The 13,362-nt window shown below is 35.2% G+C and overlaps 1 protein-coding gene across 4 annotated transcripts in view; it reads left to right on the forward strand.

The window, feature by feature from the left end:
* NAV3 (neuron navigator 3) overlaps positions 1–13,362 on the forward strand; it is a 363,667-nt gene that overhangs the window by 304,737 nt on the left and 45,568 nt on the right. For all 4 annotated transcript variants that reach the window (XM_060025293.1, XM_060025294.1, XM_060025296.1 and 1 more), the window contains exon 23: positions 3,303–3,386. In XM_060025293.1, coding sequence (XP_059881276.1) covers positions 3,303–3,386 — 84 coding nt within the window. The remainder of the gene's footprint in view (positions 1–3,302; positions 3,387–13,362) is intronic.

A 13,362-nucleotide genomic window follows, 5' to 3' on the forward strand; every position in this document is an offset into this window, starting at 1 on the left:
TTTAGTACCACAGTTTTTTACATGTCTATTCAGATTATGTGATTTCAAAACTAAAGACAATATGTATTAAAAATATTTTCCCTTAACTAGTATTCAGTCTTGTCTATTTTATTACCTTCACAGACTTCACCTAACACAAGTAGGAAATATTCATCAACATATTGATACAACTTTACTGTGGCTTGAAAATTACGCAGCTGCTAAGAGAAAAGTCAGAACCATGTAAACTATGATTAACAGTCCCCCTAAAAATCCACAGTTCTTTTAAAGTTATCATTTTATAAAGTTTTTAGACAAGATATATTTTCCTATAGTTTAATCAGTCTTACATTCCATTTTTTTCTCCAGTAAGGTGACAAACATTATCACTGGTATAAATGCCTTCCTTTATTTTACCTATTGTAGTGCCTTTCCATGAATCCAATTGGTGCGAAAGTTGCCCTTTTATTAACTTCAAAGTAACAAAGCTATTATGATAAACTAAGTTAAGGGGGCATAAACTTAAAGCAGCATTTCACAAACATACTTTTAACAAACTTTTCACGGAGAACAATGTGACTCAAATTAAAATGTTCTTTTGTAACTAGTTTTATATGTTCTTGTAAATAATTAATGAAGAGCAATTTTCCAAAGATTGAAAACTGACCTTCTAATGGTGAACATTTTATATTTACTCATAGATACCAAATATAAGCAATATATTTGTGCAGCGTATTCTTCACAGTCCTGCTTTCTTTGTCATATTTTTAATTCCTATTAAACTGATAAAATACGCACAGCTGGTAAAATGAAGCAATTTTCTATAAGTATATACATTCAAGGACTCGTTGTCCAACAATTAAACCTTACAGTTGTTTGGGAGAATTGAAACTTTTCAATGTTACGTAGAGTCTTGCACTTCTTGTAGTGAATATTAACAAAGTTCTTCTATTTTAGAGGAAAACAAGCAATTTTAGCTTTAGAATTTAGTAACCCATTTTATCTTCATAGCAGGATTATTTTTAACAGTCTGAACTGGAATCAGCACTAATGGTCGTCACGGACCAATAAATGATAAATCACACAGAGCAGTGCTTTACAGCAATTTCTAACTCCTGCTGCACACCACATGGATGAATCTCAAAATACAATGTTAAGCAAAAGAAAACTGTCACCAAGAAAATCATGCCATGTGATTCCACTCGGATAGTTTTAAAAATAGGCCAAGCTAAAACATAGTGGCCAAACTATATAGGGAAGCAAGAAAATAATTATAACACAGGTCACTCCAGTGGTTATGTTTTCGGAAGGGAGAGGGGACAGAGATGAGGAAGGGGCAAGGGAGGACTTCCAGGGTCTTCAAACCCTCTTTCTGAGTGCATGAATATTTGCGACGATGAACCAGCGAGCTGTACATTTTCATTCTGTTCACCTTTAACATAGTGTGAAGGTTAAGTATAAGAGAAAGTGGGACATAACCTTATGCTAATTTCTGAGGGTACCAATTCTGATGTAATGACATTCCTTGTCATTGGAAACGTTTTGAACTATTAGATACGATTTGTTTTTTAAAAAGAGTGTTATTTATCTGATTAAACCTGCTAACAAACCTTGGAGTACAGTTCTCAAGGTCGTGAGTATGTGTGTGTCTGAGAGAGAGGGAAAGGAGGAAAGAGGGAGAAGGGAGTGGAAAAGAATAGAGGCTTTTTTTGGTTATTTAAAAAAATTTTTTTATTGAAGTAGAGTTGATTTACAATGCTGTGCCAATCTCTGCTGTACAGCAAAGTGACTCAGTTATATAGAAATTCTTTTTTTATATTCTTTCCCATTATGGTTGATCACAGGATATTGAATAGTTCCCTGTGCTATACAATAGGACCTTGTTTTTTATCCATCCTATATATAGTAGTTTGCATCTGCTAACCCCAAACTCCCAGTCCTGCCCTCCCCCACCCCCCTCTGCCTTGGCAACCACAAGTCTGTTCTCTATGTCTGTGAGTCTGTTTCTGTTTTGTAGCTAGGTGCGAAAGAATAGAGTTTTACTTACTGATGGACTGGAGATTAATAGCATCTTCTATAAATCATCTTTCTCTATATTATAGTGTCAGGAAAACAAAGGCATCCCAGGATGAGCTCAGAGCTAGGAACAAAGACACCTTTGTATCATGATGCTAATGCAAGGGACTTGTACATTCTAGCTGTTAACCAATAATGGAATAAACTTCTGGCTGTTACTAATAATGAAATAAACTTCTAGCACCCTAATTCTTAGGACTCCTGTGATCCATTTACAAGGCGATTTATTTTAATTGCATCCTCTCACTCCCTTCTCTCAAAAAAATAACCTTTTGGCAAATTTTCCCCCACACATAGTTTATTATAGATGTAGGTTGTAAAACATTCTGTACTTGTATCTTTTTATGGATGCAATAAAATTGGAGAACATACCTGTGGTTCTACATCAAGCCACAGTGAGAGGTTGACTTATCTCTTCATGCATAATATTCTGTGGGTCAAGCTGTTGCATGATAGCATGTCAATAGAAACTGGCCTATTTTAGAACTAGAATAAGATTTTCAAATACTTCTTAATCGTAAGAGTTACGGTTATGTACTGCAATATGTATAATTCTCTGAGATTTAAAATAAAACCCCAGAGCCACAAAAACTTAAATAAAATATAACTGAATATTATTTCTAGCTGGCCTACCTACATTTCCTTAGTGGAAGGGAAAAAAGTAGGAATAAAAGCCCTTTTTATTGAAAAGAGTTTGGAAAGTGAAGACAACTCTTTTCGATTCAATTCTTTGTTAGTAGAAAAAGAGGAAAGATAATGTTATAGCTGTCAGCAGATTTCCGGCACTTGGAAGAGAGCATCATTTCAATAGAGGAGCTAACAATATCTTCAAAGGTCATCATGCAGGTATAAGAATGAGGAACATTCGTCCATTGAGTATTGCCGCAACCTCCTCTTGGGCTTTGAGTCTAAAAACTTGGCAACTCAGAACTTTATCCAGTATTTTGGGTATCAAATCCTCCATGATGTGCAAGTTAGAAGGTGTTTTTATTTGCAAAATAGCATTCCCTTTCAGAAGTTGAACTCATTAAATGTCAAGATTGAAACACTGATTTTTAAGCTGAAGTTTAGAAATAATAGATGAAGATGTGTGTTAACGGAGAGTCAGCACTGAAAGCCAGACATGGCAGTCATAGTATTTAAAGAGTAAGAATTCCTGAAATTAAGCATTTTGTAAAGAGAAGTGTTTTCATCCGTCCACATAAGGTTCTGACATTTAAGATATGTTCCTTCCGCTTTGTTCACAGGCTCACCTCGTAGCAGCTTTTGAAAAGAGTTTAGGGAATATGACTGGCCGACTGCAAAGTCTAACCATGACAGCGGAACAGAAGGTATGTTCAGGAATTGCCACTGGGGCTTGAAATAAGATAGGAAATTGCATAGGGTGTTTAAACAATACCTGAGATGCAGCTCCTTAGAAATAATACTGAGAGGATCCATTCTAAAGTAAATTGGAACAATGGCAAGATAATACCTTTTCTTTTCGGATTTTAATTTAAAGACTTATGATTCCGATTAACCTATATTGGAACACACACACACACACACACACACACACACATGTTCTTTTCAGGCAGTCTATTATTTTACTTCTGACTGGAACTATTGAAAGCATACCAAATGTTAAGAAAAAGAAACAGGAAAAGAGTTAGAATATTCTAGGAATAATTTAACGCAGTTGATGAGAATTGCAGTCTGACAAGAATTTTCACAAATTCATGGTCTATAAGCCCAGTTATAGACCATGGCTGTGATCTGAGATACTCATGAAGAAGGCCTGAAGTAGAGGTTAGGGCTCTGTAAAGTAAGGGGCCTTACGTTACAGTATCCACGAGACAAGGAACAGTCCTGCATAATTTTGGAGTAACAAGACTAGTTGGCATCTGGGGACGCTGTCTTTGAAGTAAAGCTAAGCTACATCAAAAGCTTTAAAACAAACCTGAAGGATTTTATGGAGTAGAAGAAGGAATGGTTTAAAAAAAAAAAGCAACAGAGAATTTGGTTCACAAAGGCAGAAATATCAAAAGGTCCACACTGGATAGAAAGAATCTGGACACTTTCCATATGATGACCAGTAACTTACCTCCCTGCCATTAATTTGGTGGCCCTAACCTAAGTCCTTGGATGAGTGTCTAAAAAGTCTTTAAAATTGTGTGGAAATATTTGTAAGAATGGCATATGTGCATAATATGAGCAGATTTCCATGGTTTTCGTCTAATTTTCAAAGAGATCCATATCTAAATAGTTTGGGATAATTTCAACCGATGTAGAATCAGTTCCTATATCTTTCCATAGGGATGGCTTCGATTTTGGCTTCAGTTCTGTAAAGTATGGCTTTGGCTTTAAAGAACTAGCATGTGTTATTGAGTTTTGTCAGTTTACTACTTTTTTTAAAGTTAAAAAACAAAACAAAACAAAACTGAACAGTCCAATTAAACCAAAAGAGAAAATCAAATATTCCTATAGTTGCCTGGTATAATTATAGAACTGTATTCTGTTTGCCCTTATCTTTCATTCTCCCATTTCGTAGCTCTCCCCTGCCCATGAAAGAGAACACTGTCCATCCCTGTCAAGCCTGTTCTGAAAGAGAAGATAACAAACTCCTTTGACCACATAAATTTTGTCTTAATCTTTTTGGGGGTGATACAATTTACCATTTCACTATGTAACATAAGAATTCAGCAAGTAGGATTACAAGGCCTTTTTAAGGGCATTCAGGTGGGAAAGATTATAAATGTTGGAGTCCAGTAGCCTCAAGTTTGAATCTCGGCGAGGTCTCTCAAGAGCTGGAGAATCTCCCTTTCGTAACCCTCAATTTTGTCATTATAGAAGTGGGAGTTATAATAACTACCTTGTAGAATCATTCTGAGGAGTGAGATACTGTAATATGTCATAGGTAGTGGATAGTCAACAAATGTTACCTTTCTTTATATTTCTCTCCTTTTTTTCCTTAAAAAATGTAAGATAAACCAAATTCATCATTGGTCATATGCCAGGCATATTGCTAGAAATCATGGTTAGTATTTAAGTCTCAATATCTTTAAGAAGTCAAAATTTATATATTTTGCCTCTCCATATTTCCTTCAGCTCTTTTTTATTTGTAGGCAAATTTCTCGTAGAAATTGGAAATATATACATGTTTGTTAATTTATAATGTCTATGAAAAATTCCTGAATATTTTAGAATACATCTCCATAATACAAAGAATTGTATAATTGTTGCACATTATCCTTGAAGTAACATTGCCAAAATTGTAAAGTTTTCTTGGAAGATATCATGATGTCTGCAATTGCCCTTGCCATTTTTTTAACTGAAAGTAGAATGGTTGCTCTTTTAATTGAAATATGTATACACACAAAACGATGCTTATTTTATTTTATCAACATTAGGTTTTTTAACATTCACATTAGCATTGTATTTTATTAACAATGTTTATTTCATTATATTATTTATTTAACAATGTTTATTTTAGTAATCTGAGATTTATAACTTGCTTTTTTCCAGAGTGGTTTTGAGAATCTTATAAAGTTTATTGGATTATGATATAACACACTTCAATGACAGAATCTAGTGAAAACCAGTAGAGGAATGTATATAACAAGATACTTGAGCCTAGGTAATTACCACCCCAAAGTAGAAATTCTGAACTGAATTGATTCTCAAGGAAGCTAAGGCACAAAGGGAGATTGCTTGGCATGTTTAGTTTTCATTTTCTGACCAGAAGAGCATAATTTAGATTGAAGAGACAAACTTTCAGACACTGAATTCAAGGACAAATTTATTGTAAAATTTCTTCAATTGGGGTCATGAAATAACAAAAGACAAAATCTCTGTTCAAATAGACATTTCTCTAAAAGCTGAGGGCATAACATTTAATATTTCAGGAAAGCCATTTTCTTCAGGGAGCTGAGATAAAAGGGCATATTGTTCTCTGGTGATCCAACAATCCTGGGAAAAAAGAGCAGAGAATATAAAGCAGAGGTTTTGAAATTCTGTTCTAGACTTCCAAGGTTCCTTTGTCCATTAGTCATGCACCAAAGTTATAATGAATTTCTATTGTGTATGAGATACTGTTCTAGCTACTGAGAATTCAGCAGTGAAATACACACACACACACACACACACACATACTTATATCCTAGTTTATAACCGGTTATAATATAAAATAGAGTTTATATTCTAGTAGGTGACAGAATATGATAAAAATGTAATTCAACTATATGGGAATTTCAGGTGAAGGTAAGGACTACTGAAAAATTTAAAGCTAAGAATGAGTATATTGGGAAGCAAGGTAGGATGCTAACACATGAAGAACCGAAGGCCAAGGTGGTTGCATGTGCTTGGGCATCTACTTAAGAAATAGATAAACTAGGGAAAAAAAGAAAGAAAGAAAGACATAAACTAAACTAGGACTCAGATCCAAGACTCCTGCTTCAGTGTGTGATTTTCAACAATCATATGGCATTAATAGCCTGAAAACTGTATCAAAATTTTAGTGAGGTTCATAGACCAAAATCACTCCCTTGAATAATGTTCTAAATTTTTTCCTTGCTTCCAGATGCCAAGTCACACCGATTCTCTTGCTAAATATATGTGCCAAAACACTGCTTTTATATACTTGTAGCCTGGTAAAAATAAATAAACAAATAAAAATAAAAGAAAGAAAAGACATGTATGAATAACTCAGGAGGCAGAAAATATGAGGTGCAATTAGAAGTATAACAGGACAGTGTCCTGAGTGTTCTCACAGAGAACCATTGCATTTTCACACTAGTTTTGGTGTGTGTGTGTGGGGGGGGGTTGGGTTTTTTTGTGTGGTTTTTTGTTTTGTTCTGTTTTTTATTGAAGTGTAGTTGATTTACAATGTTGTGTTAATTTCAGGTATACAGCAGAATGATTCAGTTATATATATAGTTATGGAATAGTTATATCTATTCTTTTTCAAATTCTTTTCTCTTCCAGGCTATTACAAAATATCGAGTATAATTCCCTATGCTATACAGCAGGTCCTTGTTTGTTATCTCTTTTTTATATGGTAATGTGTATATATTAATCCCAAACTCCTATTTTTTCCCTCCTCCCCTTTCCCCTTTAGTAACCATAAGTCTGTTTTCTATGTCTGTGGGTCTATTTACATTAGTTTTAGAGGAGAGGTGGCCAAGAGGAGCCTTGTCAGGCTCTGGGAGGATGAAAAAAATTAATTCAGGAGAGATGGAGGGCCGCTTGTCATAGAGGAAGGAACATCATGAGTGTGAACTGCAAGGAGGGAAATTATGGGAGACATTAAGGGAAAAAGAAGGAATGTGGAACCAAGGCTTGAAGGATATCTAAGGAATCCGGTCCTTGGAAACAGGGAGCCATTCAAAGATTTTTGACACTAGGCTCACATGATAAAAGTTAGTTAATGAAGATCAGTCTAGCAGCATTTCCCAGTAGTTTAACAGCATTCCCTGTAGCTGCCAGAAGACCATGTGTTATGGAACAGTAAATCTATAAATAAGAGTAATTAAGATAATTGTCAGTAATGCTGCCCAGAGGGTGACACTATCTCTAGGTATCCCCTATACCTAAGGCTCAACAGATTGTGATGGTGACATAGTTTGATCAAGAATTTTACCTGGATTTCAGGTCCTTGTCCCTTAACTAGTACTTTTCCACCAAGATTCTTTAAAAGAATTAAGACCGAATGCCCTGAAGCATCTATTATATGTGATGAAACGGCTTCTTTTCAGTGCATCTAGAGTGGTACTAGCTACATACCATCCGTATCAGAAATGAAAAAATTGTCACTCAACTTATAGTTCAGGGTTTTATTTTCTTATGCTGCAATAAAGGTCATCAAAATGATAAGAATTCTGCAAATCTATATTTTTATGAATGAAATTTTTACACAACTACTGCTAAATCCTTGCAAATTTACTAAGACTATATACTCATTGACAATTAGAAGACTTTCAAATCACTTCCTTATATCTGTAGTGCCAGAGGCAATTAGAACATATGTTAAGGTGTGGTAGGTTAGTCTTGTTAGAAGGTCAGAGCATGACAGAGGAATATATTTTTGTTTGAGTAGTGAAGCTCAGATGTTGATTCTATGCTAACTATAAAGTCTAGGGTTTGCTCATTCTTACCTCTGTGAAACTACTTTTTTGGATGACTAGATGAATAGACACTTAAGTGTTAAAACTTAGAAAATTCAAAACCAACTCTCTGGAAATAGATAATGTAGAAGCTAAAATTTTAGTTGAATTGTATCTTTACATTAACTCCTAGTTCAGGTTAAATATTTATCATCTAGAAGTGTTTTTAAAAATTTATCACTAGACTCAGAAAATACATTCATTAGCCTTTTACGGCATAGGATAATTTGAATCTGTAAGTTACTTATGGATTCAAGTTACTTGTGGTACTGGGGTTTGATGAATTCAGTTCATTTAGTTAGAACCAGGGCTGGCCAGGTTCTTTCAGCAGAAAACTTCACAAAATTTTAAGACACATATGAAGGGGTGGAGAGTGGGGTGTGTTCAAAGCAACTATAGCTAGATAATGTGAGATTAACTGTGTCAGTGTGAGGAAACAAAAGACTGGTTTAGTGGAAAAATTTTAAGAGCCTTGCCTAGAAGGTCAAGTAGAAGGTCAGGCTGGTTGATGAGATTTGTTGCCAAGCTGTGAGATTCTCAATAAGGCCTGTGTCCAGGAGAAATTTGGAAAGAGGTCAGATGTTGTTAAGGAAGTTAGGTTGGAAAAACACGGAGCAACACCAGTATTATGACACAGTATTTGATCATTTGATCACTTTACTTTGAAGCATTTCAAGTCTGACCTTGATAGCTTGTTTAGCCTCAGAGACATGTAGAAAACAGTTAGAAGAGATACTGACTCCATCCAGCCTCTTTTACACAAGAAACTCACATGGACTACATTACTGGAATCTCACGTGGTCAGCCTATGTTTGGGGCATCGTTATCTTGAATGGCTCATTGTAGGTAAATGAAATTTGAGTTCGGTTCTCATGTTTTAAAGTATCATTTTTGAAAAGTGGAAAATATCAATAAAATATTATCTGATCATCTTATTCCCAAGACCCTCTGAAGAGTTACTCCAGCCCCAATCTTCTCTTTGGGAGAAGAGTACGAAACTGAAAACTACTAAATTAGAGGAACAAACTTCAAATTCATCTCTTGATGGTATCTACATTTTCCAGGTTCTTTCTGAAGGTTTAATAGGGATTCTCAAAACTTAAGTTATCTTCTATTAGGTCACCTTTAAAATGAAAAGACTATGTGAAAATGTTTCAGATTATCAAAAGATTTTATAGTTGGTTATCTCTGGAACTCACTTCTAATTATTTTTCTAATCCACACTCCCTGCCACGGCCAAAACTAAAGCAGGGAGACCATAGTTGTCCTTGGCGGCAGCACTGCAAGCTCCATGATTATAGACATCTTAGAGAATATGTACCTTAAAAATAAATGTAAGCAATCAGCTATAACTACAAAGGGGAAAAAAGGAAGGCTAGAAATAAACTATTTAGAAATTTCTTTCTTAGTCCAGTTTTCATTCTAAAATTCTTTATATTCATAGCTATACACTTTTGGAAAAGAGAGAAAGGAAAACCCACTTTGTTGCCATCCAAAGGAAGTGATTCCACTGATTTAGCCACATTGAGACTTTCAGTTTATAATGAATAATAAAGTTATTGACGTTTTTAGTATATAGCATCCTAAGTGATCAGACACCCTCTTGTTAAAATATGCAGTAGAGTTGAAATTTTACATCATTTTTTGAAGGGAAGAAACACCTGTTTAACATAGACCAGACATTTGAACAAAATCGTCCCAACATTTACTGAAATTAGATCATAAATCAGGTGAAAAGATAAACTCTCCGACAGATAAATAAGCTGAATGCATTAAATGGTCTGGATGCATAGAGAAGGAACCTGTTCATTTTTCCTCAAAGGAAAACTAAGAGGTGTCATGTGGATGGAGACGTGTCACCATGGCCCTTAAGGGTGAAGGATATTCAAAGCACAGGAGGAAATCACATGGAAAGACTCAGAGAAAGAGATAGTGCTAGTTTGAATGATGGTGAGGGTGGATCTCATTAACTGAAGTAAGAAAAAAGGAAGGGACTTTTGCAGATATGGAGAGATAACTAGTTCAGGTTTAACACACTATCAGTGTAGAATTTAACTATCTTTGTTTTTTTTAATTTTTTAATTTAATTTTTTTATACAGCAGGTTCTTATTAGTCATCAGTTTTATACACATCAGTGTATACATGTCAATCCCAATTCATCCCATCATGACCCCCAACCCCCGCTGCTTCACCCCCTTGGTGTCCATACATATGTTCTCTACATCTGTGTCTCAACTTCATCCTAGAACACCGGTTCATCTGTACCATTTTTCTAGGTTCCACATATATGCGTTGATATATGATATTTGTTTTTCTCTTTCTGAATTACTTCACTCTGTATGACAGATGTTAGATGCATCCATGTCTCAACAAATGACCTAATTTCATTCCTTTTTATGGCTGAGTAACATTCCATTGTATATATGTACCACATCTTCTTTATCTACTCATCTGTCGATAGGCATTTAGGTTGCTTCCATGACCTGGCTATTGTAAATAGTGCTGCAGTGAACACTGGGGCTCATGTGTCTTTTTGAATTATGGTCTTCTCTGGGTATATGCACAGTAGTGGGATTGCTGGATCATATGGTAGTTCTAGTTTTTTAAGGAACCTCCATACTGTTCTCCGTAGCGGCTGTATCAATTTACATTCCCAACAACAGTGCAAGAGGGTTCCCTTTTCTCCACACCCTCTCCAGCATTTGTTGTTTGTAGATTTTCTGATGATGTCCATTCTAATTGGTGTGAGGTGATACCTCATTGTAGTTTTGATTTGCATTTCTCTAATAATTAGTGATACTGAGCAGCTTTTCATGTACGTACGTCTTCTTTGGAGAAATGTCTCTTTAGGTCTTCTGCCCATTTTTGGATTGGGTTGTTTGTTTCTTTCATATTGAGCTGCATGAGCTGTTTATATATTTTGGGGATTAATCCTGTGTCCGTTGATTCATTTGCAAATACTTTCTCCCATTCTGAAGGTTGTCTTTTCGTCTTGTTTATGGTTTCCTTTGCTGTGCAGAAGCTTTTAAGTTTCTTTAGGTCCCACTTGTTTATTTTTGTTTTTATTTCCATTACTCTAGAAGGTGGATCAAAAAAGATCTTGCTGTGATTTATGTCAAAGAGTGTTCTTCCTATGTTTTCCTCTAAGAGTTTTATAGTGTCCGCTCTTACATGTAGGTTTCTAATCCATTTTCAGTTTATTTTTGTGTATGGTGTTAGAGAGTGTTCTAATTTCATTCTTTTAAATGTAGATGTCCAGTTTTCCCAGCACCACTTATTGAAGAGACTGTCTTTTCTCCATTGTGTATCCTTGCCTCCTTTGTCATAGATTAGTTGACCATAGGTGCGTGGGTTTATCTCTGGGCTTTCTATCTTGTTCCATTGATCTGTGTTTCTGTTTTTGTGCCAGTACCATATTTTCTTGATTACTGTAGCTTTGTAGTATAGTCTGAAGTCAGGGAGTCTGATTCCTCCAGCTCCATTTTTTTCCCTCAGGACTGCTTTGGCTATTCGGGGTCTTTTGTGTTTCCATACAAATTTTAAGATTTTTTGTTCTAGTTCCATAAAAAATGCCATTGGTGATTTCATAGGGACTGCATTGAATCTGTAGATTGCTTTGGGTAGTATAGTCATTTTCACAATATTGATTCTTCCAATCCAAGAACATGGTATATCTCTCCATCTCTTGGTATCATCTTTAATTTCTTTCATCAGTGTCTTATAGTTTTCTGCATACAGGTCTTTTGTCTCCCTAAGTAGATTTGTTCCTAGGTATTTTATTCTTTTTGTTGCAATGGTAAATGGGAGTGTTTCCTTAATTTCTCTTTCAGATTTTTCATCATTAGTGTGTAAGAATGCAAGAGATTTCTGTGCATTAATTTTGTATCCTGCAACTTTACCAAATTCATTGATTAGCTCTAGTAGTTTTCTGGTGGCATCTTTAGGATTCTCTATGTATAGTATCATGTCATCTGCAAACAGTGATAGTTTTACTTCTTCTTTTCCAATTTGTATTCCTTTTATTTCTTTTTCTTCTCTGATTGCCATGGCTAGGACTTCCAAAACTATGTTGAATAATAGTGGTGAGAGTGGACATCGTTGTGTTATTCCTTATCTTAGAGGAAATGCTTTCAGTTTTTCACCATTGAGAATGATGTTTGCTGTGGGTTTGTCGAATATGGCCTTTACTATGTTGAGGTAGGTTCCCTCTATGCCCACTTTCTGGAGAGTTTTTATCATAAATGGGTGTTGAATTTTATCAAAAGCCTTTTCTGCATCTATTGAGATGATCATATGGTTTTTATTTTTCAATTTGTTAACATGGTGTATCACATTGATTGGTTTGCATATATTGAAGAATCCTTGCATCCCTGGGATAAATCCCACTTGATCGTGGTGTATGAGCCTTTTAATGTGTTGTTGGATTCTGTTTGCTAATATTTTGTTGAGGATTTTTGCATCTATATTCATGAGTGATATTGGTCTATAATTTTCTTTTTTTGTAGTATCTTTGTCCTCATAGGGTGATGGTGGCCTCATAGAATGAATTTGGGATTGTTCCTTCCTCCACAGTATTTTGGAAGAGTTTGAGAAGGATGGGTGTTAGCTCTTTTCTAAATGTTTGATAGAATTCACCTGTGAAGCCATCTGGTCCTGGACTTTTGTTTGTTGGAAGATTTTTAATCACAGTTTCAATTTCATTATTTGTGATTGGGCTGTTCATAGTTTCTATTTCTTCCTGGTTCAGTCTTGGAAGGTTATACCTCTCTAAGAATTTGTCCATTTCTTCCAGATTCTCCATTTTATTGACATAGAGTTGTTGTAGTGTTCTCTTAGGATGCTTTGTGTCTGCGGTGTGTTGTAACTTCTTTTTCACTTGTAATTTTATTGATTTGAGTCCACTCCCTCTTTTTCTTGATGAGTCTGGCTAATGGATTATTAGTATTGTTTATCTTCTCAAAGAACCAGCTTTGAGTTTTATTGATCTTTGCTATTGTTTTCTCTGCTTCTATTTCATTTATTTCTGCTCTGATCTTTATGATTTCGTTCCTTCTGCTAACTTTGGGTTCTGTTTGCTCTTCTTTCTCTAGTTCCTTTAGGTGTAAGGTTAGATTGTTTACTTGAGATTTTTCTTGTTTTGAGGTAGGCTTGTATAGCTATAAACTT

The sequence above is a fragment of the Delphinus delphis genome, chromosome 11, assembly GCF_949987515.2.
Source record: "Delphinus delphis chromosome 11, mDelDel1.2, whole genome shotgun sequence".
Classification (NCBI taxonomy): domain Eukaryota; kingdom Metazoa; phylum Chordata; class Mammalia; order Artiodactyla; family Delphinidae; genus Delphinus; species Delphinus delphis.